The sequence below is a fragment of the Budorcas taxicolor genome, chromosome 3 (genome assembly GCF_023091745.1).
Source record: "Budorcas taxicolor isolate Tak-1 chromosome 3, Takin1.1, whole genome shotgun sequence".
NCBI lineage: Eukaryota > Metazoa > Chordata > Mammalia > Artiodactyla > Bovidae > Budorcas > Budorcas taxicolor.
This window is the reverse complement of record NC_068912.1, coordinates 42937932-42962102: the sequence shown is the minus strand read 5'-3', so window position 1 is coordinate 42962102 and position 24171 is coordinate 42937932. Positions and strand designations below refer to the sequence as shown.

Genomic DNA, 24171 nt, shown 5'->3' with positions numbered 1-24171 from the left:
TTTGCATTCCAGTCCCCTTTAACGAAAAGGACATCTTTTTTAGGTGTTAGTTCTAAAAGGTCTTGTAGGTCTTCATACAATGGTTCAACTTCAGTTTCTTCAGTGTTACTGGTTGGGGCATAGACTTGGATAACTGATATTGAATGGTTTGCCTTGGAGACGAACAGAGATCATTGTGTGGTTTTTGAGATTGCATCCAAGTACTGCATTTTGGACTCTTTTGTTGACCATGATGGCTACTCCATTTCTTCTGAGGGATTCCTGCCCGCAGTAGTAGATATAATGGTCATCTGAGTTAAATTCACCCATTCCAGTCCATTTTAGTTCACTGATTCCTAGAATGTCGACGTTCACCCTTGCCATCTCTTGTTTGACCACTTCTAATTTGCCTTGATTGATGGACCTGACATTCCAGTTTCCTATGCAATACTGCTCTTTACAGCATCGGATCTTGCTTCTATCACCAGTCACATCCACAACTGGGTATTGTTTTTGCTTTGGCTCCATACCTTCATTCTTTCTGGAGTTATTTCTCCACTGATCTCCAGTAGCATATTGGGCACCTACCAACCTGGGGAGTTCCTCTTTTGGTATCCTATCATTTTGCCTTTTCATACTGTTCATGGGGTTCTCAAGGCAAGAATACTGAAGTGTCTTGCCATTCCCTTCTCCAGTGGACCACGCTCTGTCAGACCTCTCCACCATGACCCGCCCCTCTTGGGTTGCCCCGCAGGCATGGCTTGGTTTCATTGAGTTAGACAAGGCTGCGGTCCTAGTGTGATTAGATTGACTAGTTTTCTGTGAGTATGGTTTCAGTGTGTCTGCCCTCTGATGCCTTCTTGCAACACCTACCATCTTACTTGGGTTTCTCTTACCTTTGGTGTGGGGTATCTCCTCATGGCTGCTCCAGCAAAGTACATTCGCTGCTCCTTACCTTGGACAAGGGGTATCTCCTTACCACCGCTGTTCCTGACCTTCAACGTGGGATAACTCCTCTAGGCCCTCCTGCGCCTGCGCAGCCACCGCTCTTCGGGATGCTCCTCCCGGCCGCCGCCCCTGACGTCGGACGCGGGGTAGCTCCTCCCGGCCCCCACTGACCTCAGAAGTGGGGTAGCTCCTCTCGGCGTTCCTGCGCCGTGGCAGCCTGGCACTCTAGGCCGCTGCCCCTGACCTCGGACATGGGGGAGCTCCTCTCAGCCGTGCTTAGGGCGCTGGCTCTCGCAGCCGATTAAATATTTCCCCAATGTTCCAAGTTTAGAATTCTATTCAAGTGTGAAACAGAAGTTTTTTTGCAAAAACTTGTTCTTGGTGATCTCATTTTGGGATCCTATTGTTCAGTTTTGTCTTTACGCTCCAGAGAATTACACTGAAATTCCATAATTCCCTTTCTATCTCCTCTGAGTTAAGCAGTCAACCTACATGGTTCTGATCATCTTCTTCCATGACATGAGCTTGTAAAGACCTGTAGATTACTTGCTCATCAGCTAATTTTGCCAAAGCTACTTTTCTGATCCTTAGCTATTTGGCAGTTGAAGTCACACTTACACGTTATTACAGTCAGTAGCTGCTTCCACTTCTTTTTCTCTCCTTATCGTTGTATGGGAGCCTCATCTGCACCCAAGAGGAGGTCCAGAACCTCTCCAGCCATGAGGAACAATTAATTATTAGTTCCAAATCTCAGTTATGGTCTTTCTCTGTCAAAAGGCACAGGGCTGTTTATTTACACATCTCTGGGAGTCAGTGAGCTTTGGAATTTTTTTTTTTGTAAAATTCAACATTTTTTTCTCATGCAGTAGTTACATATTATTGCTAACATTTTGGAAGTTTCTTCTCCAAATTTTAATTTAAACTACTTATGGTTATACTTCTTTGGCACCCGCTAAGTGTTAAAACATGCATTAGGCTTTGGGAAGGCAGAAGTAGATACAGTGATGAACAAGAACTGATCTGAGACTATGGTAGGAACTAATGATCCACGGGGGAGAAAGACCTGCACGTGTATATTACAAGGAAGTGGCTGTTCTGGTTTCTTTATGATGGGTAAGTGTTTTGCAGACTGAAGTACATGTGTGCAAGGCAAAAACAGCTATTTAAAAATACCTTTTAAAAAGTCATTTCATTAGAGGGGAAATAAAGAGCATAAGATTGTTGTCCTCATCTCATATAAGAGAAACAAATTATTTTTCATGTTTTAACCTTTTGTGGTTAAGTCTTACATTCTAAGAGATTTACCACTTCAGGGGAATTCCATCATTTGCATGCAAGTCTGCATGTAAGATTCTCAATTATCCAGCAACTGAATCAAGAATTAATAACTTTTCTAAAACAAAAGAAGAAAATATTTCTCTTCTTTTGGTAGCATTCCATTATTCTCTATTCAAGAAAATCATTTCAGAAACTTGATCTTTGCTGCCCAAAAAACTATTTGTGAATAAAATGTATGAAACTCAGAAGCTATGCTGTCTCCCTTTTTAAAAATAATTCATCAAAAGAAAGTGTCTTTTCCTTTTCCTTGCAAGAGAAAATATAGTCTCTGTCTTTGAATTGCAAACATATCTTCATAATGGACAAAAATCAGTTCACATGACATAGTGCCTGTTCAGCCACTTCAAGAACTAGAGTGTAATTTACTTTCTCTCTGTCTCTCTTCTCCCCAGTTGGATTCAGAAAATCTTATTCTGAAACAAACATTCAGTTCAGTCGCTCAGTCGTGTCCGACTCTTTGCGATCCCATGAATCGCAGCACGCCAGGCCTCCCTGTTCATCACCATCTCCCAGAGTTCACTCATACTCACGTCCATCGAGTCCGTGATGCCATCCAGCCATCTCATCCTCGGTCATCCCCTTCTCCTCCTGCCCCCAATCCCTCCCAGCATCAGAGTTTTTTTTCCAATGAGTCAACTCTTCTCATGAGGTGGCCAAAGTACTGGAGTTTCAGCTTTAGCATCATTTCTTCCAAAGAAATCCCAGGGTTGATCTCCTGCTTCATGCAAAAATATCCTTTTGGAGGGAAAAGCAAGGAAAAGTTTTAATTTTTAGCCTTGGAAGTGTTTTCTTTTTCTGTGATGGAGAAAGCAGTTTCAGTACTGAGTGCCATGGAAGGGGTTAATGCTGGACTTGGCTGGGTGTCAGTTAAACTTTTTTTCTGGCTTTGCTCCAGGTTTCCCCTTGAAGGGATTTTCCTACGCTTTTGCATCTCTGCAACAAGACCCTATATAAAGAGATGACTTTCTATTTCATTCCTCACAGAACCTCACTGGCTTTAAGAGCCTAAGACTCTTCCCAGGAAGCTTCAAGAGGAACAGAAAGAAGCGTTTGGAATCATTATTTTCCCATAAGAACAGCAGTGTAAATGCCTACGAAGATGTTTGTGATCTTTGGAGTCTCAAATATACTTTGGATGGTGTTTGCTGTTTGTAAGTTCTTCTTCTTGATTTGCTCGAAATGCTAGCATTCCATTTTAGCTCTAACTTTGACTTCAGTCACTTTGTTATGATAATAAAGAAAGGCAATGTGTGTACTTTGTCATTCATGTCCAACTCTTTGCAACTCCATGGACTGTAGCCCACCAGGTTTCTCGGTCCATGGAGTTTCTCCAGGCAAGAATCCTGGAGTGGGTTGCCATGCCCTCCTCCAGGGGCTTTTCCCAATCCAGGAATCAAACTCTGGTCTCCTGCATTTCAAGAGGGTTCTTTACTATCTGAGCCACCAGGGAAGCCCTGGATTTTTAAAGAATAGGAAAACTTGATTTAGCCTAACTTTTAATGTGCTACTGACTACTGCTATTAATACATACCGTTATATTGTCATAGTTAGAGCAGCAAAGTTGTTGTTTTTTGAATTTTTAAAATGTTGCGTGAGTAATTGAACTCTGTTTCTAGGAAGGTCTGTCTCTTTAGTTTCCTACACTTGATAATGAGATAAAACTTGGCAAGTGACAAAACAACTAATAGATGGACATCAAGGTCAGAAGTGAGAATTCTCAGAAGCAAAGATGATTTAAACAGCTTCTTTTGGCAGTGACTCCTGAGCTGCCTCACGTTCCTTAGAAGCAGTTTAGGAAAGAGAGCAGTCAGATTTGAGTGTTATACTAGAACAGAGAAGAAGGAGTAGAATACTAAACAAACCAGTGGTAAGCTTGTTTTTCTCTTTTTGCCTTCACAGCTCAAGCTTTCAAAGTTGACATATTCCCAAACGAATCCAAAATTTTTACTCAGATTGGTGACTCTGTTTCACTGACTTGTAGCGCAACAGGCTGTGAGTCTCCATCATTTTCTTGGAGAACTCAGATGGACAGTCCACTGAACGGGAAGGTGAGAAATGAAGGGACCACATCCACGCTGATCATGGATCCTGTTAGTTTCAAGGATGAACACCAGTACCTGTGCACCGTGATTTGCGGGGCTATGAAACGGGAGAAAGCAATCCGAGTGGAGATCTACTGTGAGTACTTTAGTCAATATTTGATTTTCTCTCCATTTTGCTTTAACATAAATTTTCTCAAAGAATAATTTTAAAAGAAAAAAAGAAAAAGGATACTCATGTCCAGATTCTTGGCTAGGGGACATAGTGCAGCAAGAAATCTAGAAGACAGCTGAATCTACCACCAGACTAGAGACCCAAATCTTGGCTTCTGTTTCCAACTCTGCCATGAACATGGTGACCGCAGGTGAGGTTCAACTTCTCTAGGCTTCAGTTTTCTTAGCCATAAAGTGAAGTTTTCTAAGGTTCTTTTTATTTTATTCTTCTTTTGTGTGTGTGTGTGTTTAATTCGATCCAGTTGGTTTCTTACATGTGTACTTGTCCATATGTCCAAATGACTTATGAATTCTATACTTCAGGGATTTTCTATTTATTCTTATGCAATTTGGTCCTTAAAATTAGTTTAAAGTTTAAGGAGGAGATATATAACTTAATACTGGGCTTTGGTACAAAAACTTCCCCCTTAGACAGAAGAAAAATATCTGCAAACTTTTCACTCGTTTGACTTCTGCAGAGATAAATTTAGAAGGTTTTATTTCTGTTTTTGTTTGGTGCCATTAACTCTTAATGCTCAACAGCTTAACCTCAAGGATATTTGGAAAATGAACCTGATTTGCCTAGTGAATGTGAATGAATAGCCTTTGTTTACTAGCCTACCAAAATGTATTTCAATCCATTCTCAATCCAGCAAGAAAGTTAGCAAAAAGGAGTGAAAAAATAACCTGAAGTACATCACTTGCATTCTGGTTACTGCTTCTGCCAGAAAACCGGAATCCTTGGTAGTCTTCTCTTTAGGAAGATCTTATTTGATTATCTTTTCTAATTATGTTGCTTTTCTTTTGCTATAGTGGAGCTCAACTTGATCCAATAACCTTAACTGATTCTTCAGTAATCCCTTATGTAGCTAATTCTTCTCAAGAAACTGTGCTTGGCCAGCTGCTTTCAATTATGCTGGTTGTACATGCAGAGTTTATGTCTGCAAAGCTTTCTGAGCTCCATGAAAGGCTCCCTTATGTAAATACAGGGGAAAGTAGCAGTTCTTACATTATCTGACAGCAAACTATGTGGATTATAGACGCATTTCTTTCAGAATACAAGGGACAAAATTATTGGTGGAAAAAGGAAAAGTACTGTTTCTTCACATAACAAATTTTTACCACTTCCTTTGCCTCTCCTTGTAGGAACCAAATAGTTGAAGATTTAAAAATGAAAACGAAGGTCCTTCTAGCTTTAGTTATCTTGCCTGAAGTTTCTTTCTTTTTTTCTTCAAGAGTGTCTGTCTTTCATTATATTTAACAGTCCTGTCTCCATTCCACATTTGATTATAATATTTTTTAGAGTTGGGACCTTTTTGTTCTTCTTATTTCATAGTCTTAAATCAAGCCAATGTATTACCATCATGGTGATTTGCAATGGAAAGCAGCCTTGCAAAGAAAGCAATGGCTCACTGAACTAGTGCTTTCCTTGCATTAAAAATTTCAAGTGGAATATTAGTTAGATGTTGAGTCAGGCATTTTGGAAGGCAAATCTGCCTTCTATAACTTAAAGATTGCACAGGTGTACGTTTCTGGTGGATGAATGCCTGTTCAAAAGCCAGTTATTTAGAGTTGCTCTTTTCATTTCTTAGCATGTCTTGCCTAATAATTATTCTTTGCAATGATATTCTAAGCTTCAGGTTCCTTATCTATAAGATGAGGTATATCTACCCTGACCAAAATAAAAGACTGTGTTATAACATAATGATAAAAGACTGTGATACAACACAATGAAAGTCCCAATAGTCATATGGAATAGTAAAAATCTTGAGTTTAAATCCCAGCTTCACCATTACTAGCTGTGTGACCTTAGGAAAAAGGTGCAAATATGCTGAGTCTATGCTTTCATATCTATGAAATGTGGTATCTATTCCTTAGGGTTGTTGTGAGTATAGAGTAAAGTCATCAATGTTAAATGAATAGCACAGAGATGGGCAAGTGTCAGTACTCAATAAGCGTAAGTTTCTTCTCCCTCCTTTCACTCTGGCAACATGCAACCCTTTGTACATGCAGGGTCAGAGCTGAAGAACTCTCTCACAGATTGTTCCGATTTGGAATGCACCCTAAACCGTGAAAGACTATTTACACAATTCATTCTGCTCCATTAAGATTGTATTCACAAAAATATTAGACTCAGATTACTTTGATTTAAATCAGTAAGGGACTTTACACAATACGAACAAAAAATCCACATGCATGTACTCGTTCGACCTTTGCAGCTTTCTCTAAGGATCCAGAGATTCATCTGAGTAGCCCCCCAGAGGTCGGGAAGCCAGTCACAGTCACATGTTCGGTGCCTGATGTTTACCCATTCGAAAGGCTGGAGATAGAGTTGTTGAAAAGCAACCGTTCCATGAAAGTACAGGAATTTCTGGAGCCTTCAGAAAAAAAGGCCCAGGAAACAAAGAGCTTGGAAGTGACCTTCTCGCCTACTGATGAGGATATTGGGAAAGCTCTTGTTTGTCAAGCTACATTACACATTTATGATGATGATTCTCCACCCAAAGAAAGGAAAACTATAAAAGAACTGGAAGTCTATAGTAAGTACTTGTGTCTGTCTATGGGAATATACTCTTGGATGTATACAGCAATAAACCAAGCAGCTACAGTCAAGGAGAAACATGTTTGTAGTTTTTATACTATTTTGATTCACTGAGAGCATAATTCTTGTCAACTGCATACTTCAATAAAAAGTGCACGGAATTAGGGTTGAGAAAGTTGAACTAACTCAAGGTATGGATGGCTCCATTAATTATGATTTTGGTTCACTTAATTTCTCAGTCTATCAAAGGAGAATAATAATAATACCACTTGACTGGGAAGCTTCCCTGGTGACTCAGTTGGTAAAGAATCTGCCTGCAATGCAGGAGACCAGGGTTCTATCCCTAGATTGGGAAGATCCCATGGAGAAGGGAATGGCAATCCCCTCCAGTACTCTTGCCTATTAAATCCCATTGACTGAGGAGCCCTGCAGCTATAGCCCATGGGATCACAAGAGTTGAACCCTACTTGATGATTAAATCACCACCACCTGATTGGGTAGTGAGAAATAATAGGCTCAAGTGATAAAATGTTTAAAATTATGTTTTGTAAACTCTTACATCATGCATTGAAATATCAAAGTATAGAAGTTCTACAAGCAGCGCTTAGTCTGTGTGTGAGTTTATATGAGTGTGCACACCTGGACACGTCTGCATGGGGTGGGAAGGAGGAGATGAGATTTGATTGTCTCCATTCTCTTGGATATGGCTGGGGGATTTGAGGCAGTCTTGTAATCCCAAAGTTTTGTAAGAGTGACTCACTGTGCTCTGTTCTAGACGAAAATGCTCTCGTCTTCTCTAAACACCGTAGTTAAAAGGAGCATTGCCTTCTACAATATGTCTAGCTGAGACAGAATGAGATGGAAAGGATTTTATCAATATTTTGAGAAGAATAGTCAAAAATAGGAGATATTTTTCCTAGAGAATATAAAACTTGGAAATGAGAGCTATAATTAAGTATTTGAATGACTGTCATGTAGAAGTGAAATTTGGATTATTCTTTAGCAATAGAGGACTGAACTATGACCAGTGTATAGAAGTTAGTTACAAAGAGAAAGATTTTAGCTCAATAGAGGGAAAATGTTCTAATAATCAGAGCTGTCCAAAAATAAAATGGACAGTATTTACTATAAGGCAGTGGACTGCCTTGTGCACTGGAAGTATTGAAGCTGACTTGCATGAAAATTTGCCAAGGAAGCTGAGCTGGAATTTATACCTTACCTGGGAGATTGAATCACATAATTCTAAGGGTTTTTCTTAATTTCTGAGTATCTATGGCCATCTGAAAACACCAAACATCAAAAAAAGTAACTCCATCAAATCAGTCAGAAACTGGATTGACTAATTTTCATGACTCAGCAATTCTTGATACTAGTTTGGCAGAGTGAGTTTGAAAGATTGAGAAAGCTGTAAATACAGTCCATGAGAGTATTTACAGTAGCCCTGTGGGACCATTATGATGCTTAGCAATGACTAATACTGTGTTCTGCCTTCTCAGTCTCACCCAAAGACACAGCTATATCCGTGAATCCCTCCACAAGGCTGCAGGAAGGCGACTCTGTGACGATGACGTGTACCAGTGCAGGTCTACCAGCTCCATGGATTCTCTGGAGCAAGAAATTAGACAGTGGGAATCTACAGCTCCTTTCTGAGAATGCAACTCTCACTTTAATTTCTATGAGGGCAGAAGATTCTGGGATTTATGTGTGTGAAGGAGTTAATCTGGTTGGGAAAGACAGAAAAGAGGTGAAATTAGTTGTTCAAGGTAAGCAATAATTGAAAAAGATGCCATCATTCAGATTTAAGCAATAGTGAAATAACTTCAATGCCAGAAATACTTCATTATGTTTTGAGTGAGTGAGTGAAGTTTCTCAGTCATGTCCAGCTCTTTGTGACCCCATGGACTGTAGCCTACCAGGCTCCTTCGTCCATGGAATTTTCCTGACAAGGGTACTGGAATGGGTTACCATTTCCTTCTCCAGGGGATTTTCCCAACCCAGGAATCGAACCCGAGTCTCAGTCTCCCACACTGCAGGCAGACTCTTTACCATCTGAGCCACCAGGGAAACCCTCATTATGGTTTACGATGACCCATTTGTCTGTTCCGTACTGTAGCACAATCATATACCCACCTTGCTCATGCTTTTTGGATGAAATCTTTTCTGCCAGAGCTTCCTTGGTTCTGCTGTTTTGGCTACTTTTCATGTCTCATCATTCTTTCGTTTCCTCAGCCCTGTCTTTCTCTCTCCCTTCTGCCCCTTGTATATTAGTATTCTCAGTTTCCCATGTCTAATCCTCCTCCCTTGTCACTTCCAATATTTGAGCTATGTATCATGGATATATGCTGTTTACTCTGAAATTCGTGTTCCTATTCCATATCATCAAAACCTGTTGGTTCTACTTCAAAATGATCCCTCTTAGACTCTGACCTCTATTCAAACCTCTTGCCATAGCTTTACTTCATCATCTCTCATTTGGGCTCCTGAAAGATATTCTTAAATAACATTCACTGATCATCAGCTATATTCCAGGCACTTTGCATATGTTTCCTGTGATCTTTAAGAAATGACTAAGAAGTAAGTACTTTGTATTCATTTAGCGATCAGAGAATAATGTCTCACAGAGATTAATAATGGCTCTTATTTATTGTACATCTAATACTTGCCAGGAGTTTCCTTGCTACTTTATAAATATTACCACTTTAGGTTTAGCCACAACCTTATGAAGTGAATAAAAGCTCAGGCTCAGAATAGTTCACAATTTGCCACGTCAAGTAACTCATTAGTGGCATTTACTATGATTTTAACATAGACCCGTTTCACCTCCAAACTCCATGATTTTTTAACTATGGCTAATTGTTTTTAAATGGTCGCCCTACTATCATTCTGTCCCCCAACATAATCCTATGTACTGCTGCTGCTGCTGCTGCTGTTAAGTCGCTTCAGTCGTGTCCGACTCTGTGCGACCGCATAGACGGCAGCCCACCAGGCTCCCCCGTCCCTGGGATTCTCCAGGCAAGAACACTGGAGTGGGTTGCCATTTCCTTCTACTACCAGAGCGATCTTCTTGAAACAAGAAGACGGCATATTTTATATGACTTCAACTTGACCCTAACTGCATATTAATTATAACTCACATTTCTTAAAATAGTTGCATAAAACTCTTCAGAATCTAGTCAGAAATGACCTTTGCATCTTTGTGGGTGACTCTGTGTCTGTTTATGCTATAACTTCTGCTTCAAACGTCCTTTCCTTCCTTACGTGGCGAAGTTTTAGCCATCCTTCAAGATCAAGCTCATGTCAGCCTCCCAATTGCAGTTTGTGTTAGGCACCGCTAGTTTTTGATCCCTTCAAGTACATTCAATACTTCTTATGAACTTGTATGTGCTTTTGTTCAGTTTCAGTTCAGTTGTTCAGTTCAGTCGCTCAGTCATGTCCAACTCTGCAACCCCATGAACTGCAGCACGCCAGGCCTCTCTGTCCATCACCAACTCCTGGAGTTCACCCAAACTCATGTCCATCGAGTTGGTGATCCCATCCAGCTATCTCATCCTCTGTCATCCCCTTCTCCTCCTGCCCCCAGTCCCTCCCAGCATCAAAGTCTTTTCCAATGAGTCAACTCTTCTCATGAGGTGGCCAAAGTACTGCAGTTTCAGCTTTAGCATCAGTCCTTCCAATGAGTACCCAGGACTGATCTCCTTTAGAATGGACTGGTTGGATCTCCTTGCAGTCCAAGGGACTCTCAAGAGTCTTCTCCAACACCACAGGTCAAAAGCATCAATTCTTTGGTGCTCAGCTTTCTTCACAGTCCAACTCTCATATCCATACATGACCACAGGAAAAAACCATAGCCTTGACTAGACGGACCTTTGTTGACAAAGTAATGTCTCTGCTTTTCTATATGCTATCTAGATTGGTCATAACTTTTCTTCCAAGGAGTAAGCGTCTTTCAATTTCATGGCTGCAGTCACAATCTGCAGTGATTTTGGAGCCCCCCCAAAATAAAGTCTGACACTGTTTCCACTGTTTCCCCATCTACTCCCCATGAAGTGATAGGACCGGATGCCATAATCTTCGTTTTCTGAATGTTGAGCTTTAAGCCAACTTCTTCACTCTCCTCTTTCACTTTCATCAGGAGGCTTTTTAGCTCCTCTTCACTTTCTGCCATAAGGGTGGCGTCATCTGCATATCTGAGGTGATTGATATTTCTCCCAGCAATCTTGATTCCAGTTTGTGCTTCTTCCAGCCCAGGGTTTCTCATGATGTACTCTGCATATAAGTTAAATAAGCAGGGAGACGATATACAGCCAGCCTTGACGTACTCCTTTTCCTATTTGGAACCAGTCTATTGTTCCATGTCCAGTTCTAATTGTTGCTTCCTGACCTGCATATATGTTTCTCAAGAGGTAGGTCAGGTGGTCTGGTATTCCCATCTCTTTCAGAATTTTCCACAGTTTATTGTGATCCACACAGTCAAAGGCTTTGGCATAGTCAATAAAGCAGAAATAGATGTTTTTCTGGAACTCTCTTGCTTTTTTCATGATCCAGCAGATGTTGGCAATTTGATCTCTGGTTCCTCTGCCTTTTCTAAAACCAGCTTGAACATCTGGAAGTTCACGGTTCACGTATTACTGAAGCCTGGCTTGGAGAATCTTGAGCATTACTTTACTAGCGTGTGAGATGAGTGCAATTGTGCAGTAGTTTGAGCATTCTTTGGCATTGCCTTTCTTTGGGATTGGAATGAAAACTGACGTTTTCCAGTCCTGTGGCCACTGGTGAGTTTTCCAAATTTGCTGGCATATTGAGTGGAGCACTTTCACAGCATCATTTTTCAGGATTTGAAAGAGCTCAACTGGAATTCCACCACCTCCACTAGCTTTGTTCTTGGTGATGCTTTCTAAGGCCCACTTGACTTCACATTCCAGGATGTCTGGCTCTAGGTTGTTCAGTTTAACGTACATTAATTAAGGTGCCTTGTCCAAGAATCGAAGAATTGTGCTTGGTGCTAGGGGTACAGACATAAAAAGTTACAGTGATTACCCTAGAGGAACTTATAATCTAGAGATTGGCAGATGTATAAATAGATAATTTAAATATTTTTAGTAAGAGCCAATCCTTGTGTGAGTGCATCTTTCCGTTAATCTGGAAACCCCTTAAAGTTAGGGACCATTGTGTGTGTGTGTGTGTTTTACAAGTGCCTGCCATGTAGAGGTGCTCAGTAGATACTGAATGAATAACTTGTGAACATAAATTAAAAAACATACTTTTAAAATATGGAAACATGGAATTTGAACTTGCGTGGCTAAAAAGATACAATTCAAACTCTCTCAAAAGATGAACCGGTTGGCTTTTAGGTCAGCATTTCTCAAGAAACCAGGAAAAACATTACACTGATAAAAGCATGTAAAGCTAATCTTTCCTCTGGAATAACTCTCTCCCATGATTAGCTGTATCCCATTTCAATGTGAAAAGGAAACATGGATTAGGCAGTGCTGCTCTCCATTTTGCATCACAGGACATTAGCAACCTTAAGTGCTGAAGAGAGAATTGAACTGCAGTTATCTTAGACCTGGAAGATCTTCTGGAGAAGTGGAGAAGGGAATGGCTACCCACCCCAGTATTCTTGCCTGTAGAATTCTGTGGACAGAGGAGCATGGAAGGCTATAGTCCATGGGGTCACAAAGAGTCGGCCATGGCTGAGCGACTAACACTTTTTTCTATCTCAGAGTTACTCTTTCAGGAGTCATGAGTTTACATGGTAACATACGCAGCCACTGTAAAATACAACCTGAGACTGTTCATAGGCAGGAAGTAGATCTTTATGTTCTCCATTCTCACATTAGCATATAAGGAATTCAGAAACACTGGTTACTGCTCTGAATGAACTTCTTCAAAAATCTGATAGCATGTCAGTTTGTTATGGTAATTTGAGGGAAGCATTTTTTGGAAGACACCATAATGACCGTGTTAGACAAACCAAACTGAAAAAAATCTTCTGGCATGGATGAGAATCCTTCAAAATGTGGTGCCTTTGGCTTATGTATATGCTGTGATTTCTTTTTTCTATCTCTAGCCAGCTATTTACAAGGGCAAGTTTTTTAGTGAGTTTTCTGTGGAGTCTCACCTGTCATTTTAAGAGGTGCCCAACCACTCCCACTTTTGCTAGGGGAATAGAGTCAAGATTTAAAATTATTTTTCTCCCTAGACAGTAATCATCCCGCAGCAGGTGGGGTGCCCCGCGGGGATTGCATTGGTAGTCAAAGAACTTTGCTAGATATTTCAGACTTAGGAGTTTGCCCTGGCATTTCAGCCATTGAAATAATTATAAAGTATTTTTATGTTGTATTAAGCAAATTTAAGAGGTGGCTTGCATACCACTTTAATGCTTAGATTTTGACTTTTCAGTGTGATTCTGAAATCATACTGGTTTCATACTGATAATGGGATTTCAGTATGTGTTTTCAGTGTGATTCTGTGTGACTTTCACGTTACAAATTTATTCTGTTGATACAGAAGCTCTAAATACTGGTCTGTGACAGGTATTGTTTCTAATCAGAAGCCATATTTATATAGCTATTTTTCAGTACTTTCCTTAGATTTGGTTTTATCTCCACTTGAGGATATTTTGATTTAGTTGGTCAAGTGAAAAGCTGGGATCTTAAATGAGACTCACCTGGCTTCAAGTCCTAATTTTGCCACTTGCAGGTTGGGTGAAGTTATTTTTCCTCAAGAAGAAAGGGGAGGAGAAGGAAAAGGAGGAAGGGAAGGAAAATAAGGAAAAGTAGAATGAGACACTGAGAGTCAAGGAGAAGAAGCAATGATACCAGATCCTGAAGTTGTGTGGATTAAATAAGATAACGGGGGAGCCTGGTGGGCTGCCGTCTATGGGGTCGCAAAGTCAGACACGACTGAAGCGACTTAGCAGCAGCAGCAGCATTCATATATGTAAAGTGGTTTAAGCAGTGCTTGACACATTGGAACCTTATATTTTTGAGCTATTGTCCCACAGTTATAACAATATTATAAACACATTTGGGTAGAGAATGAATTTTTGTTATGAAAAGGTGCCAATCTCTGTCTTGACACATTTTTATCCCTGTTCATTCTGTTGAATGAATGAATCACAGCACTTTGTATGTTTGTTCTTAAAAGATATGGTTCCCTTCCTGATAGTTCCAATGTGGAAAGGAGTAGTATATTCTTGGCACAGATGTTAGCTAAAAAGAAGTCAGAAAAAAAAGACTGTATATTGAACTTTGGTGAAAGAATTTTATTTTTTCTTGTCCTTTTCTCCCCACCAGAGAAAATGTTTACTGTTGAGATCTCTCCTGGACCCCAGATTGCTGCTCAGATTGGCCACTCAGTCGTGTTGACCTGTGATGTCAGGGACTGCGAGTCCCCATCTTTCTCTTGGAGAACCCAGATAGACAGCCCTCTGAACGGGAAGGTGAGGAGCGAGGGCTCCAAGTCCACGTTGACCCTGAGCCCTGTGAGTTTTGAGCATGAACATTTTTACCTGTGCACTGTGATGTGTGGGCAAAAGAAACTGGAAAAGGGAATCCAGGTGAAGCTCTACTGTAAGTAGATTTCAAAATTGTTTACTGGTTTTTTTGTTGTTGTTGTTCCCGGTTCCATTGAAAGAAGCAGAATGGAAATCTGTGATAGACAACAAGATCTTTGTGTTTAGGAAGGAAATTCAGCACTGTGAATGGTTCTCAAATCTCCAAACCAAAGTTTTTGATGCAACTTTGATGCATATATTACATATGAATCCAGCCTCCCTGATCCTTAGTTTGTGTCTTGTCTATACGCTCTCATCATGGACTTGAACATACTGCATACCACCCTACTCTGGCTGTTAATGGTGTGTACAGAGATGGCTGTCTGCAAAGAGTAAAAACAGTGCCCATTCAGATAATGGGGTGGGATGATGAATTATTCGAATTGGAGGGTGAGGCCCAAAACTACCGTTTTGAAGGCACATTTGAAAGCCAGTTGGCAGGATGGAGACATGAGGCAACGCGGAGCAGGAGAAAACCCGGGAGTTAGAATGATCACCGGGGATGGTCAGCACAGCAGCTCAGGTGAAAAGAAGAACCAGAAGATTGCACTGGATTTGAGTATTGATTTATACCACATACATATACTACACTTCTCCTTGCTATTCCTGTCACCTTAACAAAATCGTAGAGCTTCAAATCTCTGTGAATTGACATTGCTGGAATTCCTCAGTTTATAATGAATGAGGACAAGATACGCAAAGTGATCAGAAAGTTCCCTGGTGGCTCAGACGGCAAAGAATCCACCTGCAATGCAAGAAATGCGAGTTCGATCCCTGGGTCAGGAAGATCATTTGGAAGAGGAAATGGCAACTCACTCCAGTATTCCTGTCTGGAGAACTCCATGAACAGAGGAGCCTGGGGGTCTACACAGTCCATGGGGTTGCATAGTGTCAGACACGACTGAGCAACTAAGCACAGCACACAGTGCACACATTCTGCCTTGCTTTTATTCAGCAGAATCCAGGAGAACAATTGTGGATATTTTCCTCCAGAAATGCAGCCCAAACTTGTGTTACCTCTCAGGATTTTGCTCAAAATGAGTTAGAGTATGTCTGTAAAGGGATTTGAATCTCTCAAAAGACAGTTTAATTTACTGCTTTGTCATGTTACCAAGAGTCCAGGAGCTGCTGATGCAGGCACACTCCCAACAGCAATGAGAACCAGCAGTGAAGCCTTATGGTCATGTGGAAACATTAGAGAATCTGTCACTTGACAACATTTTGCTTCAGGAGGAAAAAATTTTAGCATTGCTCTTGATAACTGTTCTCATCTTACTTTTGTTGATTTGTATCAAGATGTGTTATAAATATTACTTAGAATCTGAATCGCTTATATTTTTTTCTGAACTACAAGTATTATTCAAGAAACATTTAAAACTTTCTGCCTAAACCTTGCCATTCAAAATAAAAATGTCTAAACTGCATTGCTCTGTGAAACCATGCCTGGCCTCTGAGGTCAAGGAAATAGGAATTCTGATCTCAGCTGGGTGACTTACTAGATATGATGTCAAATGGCAGACTCTTAGCCTTTATAAGTTTAATAAGTCTCCGCAGCTATCAAATACATTCTCTGTGCATTTTTCTAGCTTTAAAATAAGTTAATACCCATTAGATTACACTGTTTCAAAGACTGAGATAATGAATATTAAGGGACTAGGACATAATAAACATGCAGTACAGCATGGAAAATATTTAAAATGTTTAAAATATATGTATACTAAGTAAGACGGTGGAAGCTGATGTGTCCTTTGAAAAGACTAGTCCTTAGCTGTCAGCAAGACTGTATCACTAAGGAGAGAAGAGTAAGAAGTATATTTATTTCTTGATGATTTGATGTGCTAGGTATTTTTTGTTTCCAACATTATTTATATTTAGTATCATAAATATTTATATTTAATGTTGTGATGCATCTATTAGTAATCATTTTATCCCAGGTGAATTAAAACCTTCACTTTGAGAACTTTGCATTTAATAAAGATTAGTTCTGTTTTTCTACTAGTGTCACGTATAAACCTCATATTTTGCTTGATATTTGCAGCCTTCCCTAGTGATCCAGAAATTGAAATGAGTGGTCCATTAGTGAGTGGAAACCCAGTCAGTGTAAGCTGCAAGGTTCCTAATGTGTATCCTTTTGACCGGCTGGAGATTGAATTGTTTAAAGGGGAGAGTATTATGATGAATAAAATCTTTTTGGAAGATGCAAGTAAGAAAGCCCTAGAGACCAAGAGTTTAGAGATGACCTTCATCCCCACCACTGAAGATACTGCAAATGTTCTTGTTTGTCTGGCTCGGTTACCTATTGATGAAATGGAATTTGAACCCAAACAAAGGCAGAGTACACAGATACTTTATGTTAATGGTAAGTACATGTATGATGTATCCACAATTTAATGTGAATTTTTTTTGATCATGTTTGCCAGGTAATAGTTAACATGAAGTTCATGGTTAAAACCATTGTGAAATGAAATAATTGAAAAGAAACTACAAAATAATGATTTTATATTTTAAAACAACCCTCAAACTTAAAACAACTGTTTATTTGCATGTGATTCTAAGCTGGCAGTTTGGGAAAAGATCAGATGAGCAGTTTATTCAATATGATATCAGATGAACTCTCATACTCATTTTCAGTCTGTTGGAAGTTCAGTGGGGGATGGTCTCAGGTAGCCTCGCTCACAAGCCTGGGCCTTCTCTGGGAGCTCCTGGACCTTCCTTTCTTCATATGAAGAGGGGTAGCATAGATCTAGTCACCAGAGTGCAGGGCTTCAAGAGAGTGAAAATGAAGGTGGCTTCTTGGGGCTTAGGCTTGAAAGTCCTACCGAGTTACTTCTTCCAGGGTATATTGGTCAAAGTTAGTCACAAGGACAGCCTAGATTCAAGAGGTAGACAAATAGAGTCCAGCTTTTCACAGGCGAGTTACATAGATCATGTTCATGTTTAATGTACTATAAATGTCAATACATACTATCGTTGACCATCCATTCTTTGATAACAAGAATGTTTCTATAGAATTTATTTCCACTAGAAAATATCCATGATATGTTCATATTCTACTCTGGATCATTCTGTATAGGGCTTCCATGGTGGGTCAGTGGTAAAGAATCTGTCTGCTAATGCAGGAGACTGGGTTCAATCCTTGGGTTGGGAAGATCCCCAGGAGAGGAAATGGCAACCTATGTCAGTGTTCTTGCTTGGGAAATCCCATGGACGGAGAAGCCTGGCAAGCTACAGTCCACGGGGTCACAAAGAATCAGACATGACTTAGGGACTAAACAACAAAAACAATAATTTTGTTTCTGCTAAAGTAAATGAGGGCAGAAAACTCCTTTGGTAAACTTATCAAGATTTATAAACTGTTCTAATCCACAAATACATAGCCAAGTTTTGCAACACTGATAAAAACTCTTTGGAACTTGGGGTATAAACAGCCAAGCTAACAAGTGTCTTTTACCTTTTCAGTTGCTCCCAGGGATACAACCATCTTGGTCAGTCCCTCCTCCATCCTGGAGGAAGGTAGTTCTGTGAATATGACATGCTCTAGCAATGGCCTTCCAGCTCCCAAAATCTTGTGGAGCAGGCAGCTAAGTAATGGGAATCTACAGCCTATTTCTGAGAATGCAACTCTTACCTTCATGTCTACAAAAATGGAAGATTCTGGTATTTATGTCTGTGAAGGCATTAACCAGGCTGGAATAAGCAGAAAAGAAGTCAAATTAATTATCCAAGGTGAGCTAAAGTGATTAAATGAGTTATTAGTTATGAGTCTTATTTTGGTTGTGTTACTGATTTTGAATAAATTCCTTTTAAAACAAATGTTCTAAAACAAAATGCACTGAATGTTTTGAAGAGCTCTGCATGGAAATCTGGAATAGCACTTCTTCATGAACCATTCCAAGTCACTTATCCTAAAATTCCTTCAACCTCAAGTGGTAGGCTAGCTCTAGGAACTGTGCCAAGAGTTCCAGTTACACTTATGAGGCACTGATTATGGTGTTGAAAAAAGGATAGGAAGATGTATATACATATTTTGGAATTACTTAGGGCCCAGGTGGCACTAGTGTTAAAGAATCTGCCTGTCAGTGCGGGTTAGATGTAAGATGTGGGTTTGATCCCTGGATTGGGAAGATTCCCTGGAGGAGGGCACGGCAACCCACTCCAGAATTCTTGTCTGGAGAATCCCATGGACAGGAGAGCCAGGTGAGCTATGCTCCATAGGGTTGCAGAGTCAGACATGACTGAAGCGACTTAGCACCTAGCATACAAAATCATCTTATCCAACTGGATTAAATTCCTCATGGTAATCTCATAAGATGTCTGCTAGGATTTGCTTAGAAACCTAAGAAGGCACTTATACCTTTTATAAATTCAGAGATTGAATTTCAGTCTGATTCATAAATTTAATGGCACAGAATCACTAGGATGGATTAAGTTAGGAGATCCAGACCTATTCTTTTCAGGATGGAGAGGCAAAACTGAGAACAAAATAATTTCTAGTTGACAGGTTGAAGCTCTAGGCAGTTTTGGGCAAAGTCATGAAGTAGTCAATTTGGATTTCCCTCATAACTTCCCTTTAGGGGTTCGAGGTCCTCTTCTTCGCTAGGGCTATCAGTTCCTCTCTTATCCCTCAGTATTATTTCCACTAAGGTGTTAGTGACTGTCTTGTTACCTTGTTGCAATAATTATTTGTATTTTAAAGGAAAGGAAGAAACTTGGAAGAACCATGCACTATGGTAAAGAAAGCTCTTAGGATGTAGCTTTGGTTGAGGAAAGAGTATCAAGTCACAAAGCAAATAATCTTAAAGGGAACCTCACTTATAAAATGGTGATGTGGTACCTCCCTCCACAGGTTACATATTAACAGAGATGTTGTATGTCAGATGCTAAGCTGAGGATAACAACTGTGTGTTAAGGATTGTAAGAGCCATCTCTGCACAGCTTAATTTCTTTATCTGGAATGATCTAGCTCAAAACTCAGAAGCCTTCTATACTTCAAGAAATAGTTGCATAACTTAGTGACCAAAAAAAGTGTTATTTTCCACATTTGAAATCTCCAACTGTTTCTAAACACCCATTTGTTGGCTAAGGTTGGGTAAGAATTACATTAAGGCTGCAGCCCCCAAACTTTTTGGCACCAGGGACTGGTTCTGTGGAAGACAGTTTTTCCATGGGTTGGGGAGGGGGCTCATTTCAGTGTGATTCAAGTGCAGAAGGGTTCATTCTTCTCTGAGACTCTCATGTTGCCACTGATCTGACAGGAGGTGGAGCTCGGGTGGTAATGCTAGCCACGGGGTGGGAGTGTAAATACAGATGAAGCGTCGCTTGTCTGCTGTGCATCTCCTGCTTGTGACTGGTTAGTTAGTTGTTTAAGTCGCTCAGTCGTGTCCGACTCTTTGTGACCCCATGGACTGTAGCCCACCAGGCTCCTCCGTCCATGGGATTCTCCAGGCAAGAATACTGGAGTGGGTTGCCTGCTTGTGACTGGGTTCCTAATAAGCCACAGATTGGTACCAGGCCATGGCCTGAGGGTTTGAAACCCTTGTATAAGGGACATGAGAGAAGCATGAGATGTCTTCTTTTATTAAAAATATGATCATTTATAAGAATCCAGGAAATGTTTGACTTCTTTAATTGTCCCTCTAAATATTTAATGGCAAACAGTAAGCACAAATACCATCTTGACAACTATTGTTACTGTCATTAAATTAATATGGAATTTGTTTCTATTTCATTCAATCAGAGGTATCTTTAAATTCTTTCCACAGTTGCTCCAAAAGATATACAACTTACAGCTTTTCCCTCTGAGAGTGTCAAGGAAGGAGACACTGTCATTATCTCCTGTATATGTGGGAATGTTCCCCCAACTTTGATAATTCTGAAGAAAAAAGCAGAGACTGGCTACACAGTGCTAAAGTCTACAGGTGGTGCCTATACCATCCACAGGGCTCAGTTAGAGGATGCGGGAGTATACCAGTGTGAATCTAAAAATGAAGTTGGCTCACAGCTAAGGAGCCTAACACTTGATGTTAAAGGTTAGTTTTTCTTTTGTTGTTGTTGTTTGTTTCTTGTTATTTTTATAACAGGTCTGAAGCTTGGTGGGTTGTAGAGAATTTCAAGGGTTAGATGAATGAGTTGGCAAAATGGAACTGAATTCCATGTCAATTTTGGTTATTTCTTAGTGTTTCCTAAAATAATCATGTACAGGTGCTCTATCCTAAGGAGTTTAGCCAGGATGCTGACATTTATCATACATCAGTGTAGAATTCCCATTTGCTATTTGAATTTATCATTGGTCTCGGAGGTCTTGCATTTCTTACGTGTTTAAATGTATTTTCAAAATCTTTCTTTGGGAGTTATAGGGAAACTAAAGAAGTAGAATTGGCACAGGGAAAAAGAAAGGTTTATCTAGACCCTTTTCCTTCCTACCCGAAGACAGTGTCACTCTCTGAACAAGAAGTGACTGTAGGTATTTTCCAGACTGACTCTTCTCTGGATTTGAGAATGATGATCTTAATGCTGAACAATGTAAAGGAGTCTCTAGACTACAGAATTACTTCCTTAGAATATCTAAGCTCCTTGTCCATCCTGCTGTATTCTGATGGAGAAAGGGAGGGAGGGGGCAATGCCCCAGCAGAGGAATTTCAGGGGCCAGCTTAATTTCAATCCATCTGTGAACTCAGTAGGATCTGTTGATCTTATTAGTGGAAGTAGAAAGTGTCAGCGTTTATTGCTCAGTCTTCCACTCCTTGAGTGGTAAGGAGCTCCTACTGTGTACTGGAAGCCAGACTTGAAATAAACATGATTGTAAACAAATACAACTTTTAAGAGCCTTTGGCACTGGGCCCCCAGAGACAACAACTATCAATGTAAAGAGAATTTAAGCTTGGGTCAGAAAATGGGTTCAAATTTTACTCATCTCATCAAATCTCTCAAGATTATAAGCTTTACCATGTTTTCCGTCTTCATAATACCTCCTCGAAACACAACAATATCCCTTGTACCATGTCACTCAAAATGACACAGGGATGTATATAATCAATGCTTCCAGATTTCTGGATGATTGAGATCTCAGTTATGAGTAGGTTGAAATCCATCTATTCCTATTTAATCCTTGATGTCTCCAGACCACCTTTAATTAAGCCTAGTTCCAGGGACTTGGATTCCTAACATTTTTATAATTCTTTTTGTAGTCAATGATTCTCTTTTAAAGACATATCAAAGCTTCTTCTCCTCTTTTTAACTTTCTCATACATTGTTGTCTTTTCTAATTGCTTTATTAAGTTGATAACTTTACATGTTTGCTATTTTTCACTCATTACTTAAATGAACAATTAAAGCACATTGTGGGCACTCAGCTAGAACCCTCAAACTAAATATGGCTTCAACTAACCACAAATGAGTGGAAATAAAAATTTGACGTTTTCCTGGGAATTTTGAACTAGTCATACTTTGCATTTAGCTGAGATTTTAAACTAATTTTGGTTTATTTTGCTTTAGAAATACATTTGCTCAAATGTATTTCAATGATAGAAATGTTTGGGAGTCTTTAGAATTTTCAGTATTGATACAGTTAATAGAAAACTATATTTGAAGGTTGCCCTGGTAACCAACTCAGCAGCAAAAATGTACTGCAGATGCCTGAGGGGAAAAACCAAAGGCAAAAGACAGTATAATACTTATTAAATTGAAAACAATAGGATCAGAAATACCATTGCCTGCCATGTCATCAATACTGATGCCTAAGCATAATTATGATAATGAGTATGTCATTAAAATATTACTCTCATACTCTTAGTTCTACTCTAGTAAGGAAAAGTAGAAAAATAGGGTAATTATCATTATGTTTATGATGAAGTTTTTTTAATGTCGATAATCAGCTTCCCTTCATCTGACCCTGGTGATTCTTTTCTTCTTGGTTGACAATTGGTGATTAGAAACCTCTAGAAGTAAAGCAGTGATTATCAATGTCAAATCATTCATTTCTTCTAGAACAGAAACAATATAGAAGCCTCTTGAAGAAACTTACTATTTATGAGGCCATACTGTGCTGTGAAAACATAAATATAAATAGAGATAAATTGCCAGTAAACACCATGCTGTCTTCTTCAGATGTTCTTATAAGGTTAAAATGTTAAATACTATTGTAACTGTCAGAAGATCTTTAGTATAGTAGGAAGAGTACAAATTTAAAAGTTTTGTGACACTATTACTTTATGAACTCGATTTATAACTAAATGACAATGACAGGATGTAGAAAGAAAACAATATATATTGATATTCAAAAGATATTTATTGGGGGGAAAAAAGATATTTATTGGGCGCAAGTTACTCCAAGCAGTGAGCCAGTTACTAGCTATTGAGTGGTGGATCAAAAGAAACTAGATACATGCCCTTATGTAATTCAGTCTGAAGGAGGGAACAAAAATTAATAGATAATCAAACACACAAATGTTTAAATGTAAGCTGTGATGAGGGCTGTGGAGGGAAATGTAGTGGGCTATAAAAGCATACAGGGAAAAAAGTGCATTGTCGTTGTTCAGTCACTTAATTGTGTCTGACTCTTTGCGACCCCATGGTCTGCAGCATGCCAGGCTTCCATGTCTTCACCATCTCCTGGAGCCTGCTCAGACTCATGTCCATTGAGTCGGTGATGCCACTCAACCATCTCATCCTCTATTGCCCCCTTCTCCTCCTGTATGTTAAGATTCCTAATTTAGGCTGGTGGTAATGCAGGTCAGAGAATGCCTCTTTGAGGCAGTAACACTTAAGCAAAAATATAAAGCTATCCAGATAACTACATATTGTCAAGAAATGATATAAATGCTGAAGAGGAATAATGTATATTAAGATGCCTTACTTCAGAGATACAAAATATAAAATTTTCTATATATTTCTAAAAAAACCCATCGGGAAGAATTATTTCTCTTATTATCTCATACATGATGTTTGACTATAATGGTTGCACTGTAGGTATTTCAAGACCTTTCTTGAAGACTTGGTTAGTTATTTTAATTCATTAATAATCAGAGTCCTAGTTCTTTAGTATGTACTTTTATTTCCCAAAACAAACACTCTTGTCCCATTCTTACTCTTCTAAATGAGCCCTAAATAGTTGCACCCTTCCTTCCATCCTGTTACTGGACCTGCATCTATGTGAATCCAAGTTTGTGAAAGTTAGCAGCTGTCATCTTTAGACTCATTATGACCTTAGCAACTGCCGATTATTTCATTAATTCAGAGAAATGTGCATTTGAGTTCTATTGGTTCTTATCACTGATTTAACTCACTTTTTTTCAGAGAACTAGTGGTACTGTTAAAATAAAACTTGTGACAGTAATTATTAAACAATTTCTTTTCATACCAGATATTGATTGTATCCATCTTGTTATTTTCCAGGAAGAGAAAGTAACAAGGACTATTTTTCTCCTGAATTTCTCGTGCTCTATTGTGCATCCGCCTTAATATTAACTGCCATTGGAATGGTTACCTACTTTGCTAGAAAAGCCAACATGACAGGGTCATACAGTCTTGTAGAAGCACAGACAACAAAAGTGTAG

The 24171-nt window shown here is 39.5% G+C and overlaps 1 protein-coding gene across 1 annotated transcript; it reads left to right on the top strand.

The window, feature by feature from the left end:
• Nucleotides 1-3352: 3352 nt before the first annotated feature.
• LOC128044435 (vascular cell adhesion protein 1-like) lies at nt 3353-24171 on the top strand. The gene is made up of 9 exons (XM_052636639.1): nt 3353-3416; nt 4165-4443; nt 6737-7057; nt 8556-8822; nt 14358-14633; nt 16656-16976; nt 18077-18343; nt 20380-20646; nt 24011-24171. Exons 1-9 carry the CDS (start codon nt 3353-3355, stop codon nt 24169-24171), a joined length of 2223 nt encoding a protein of 740 aa, XP_052492599.1.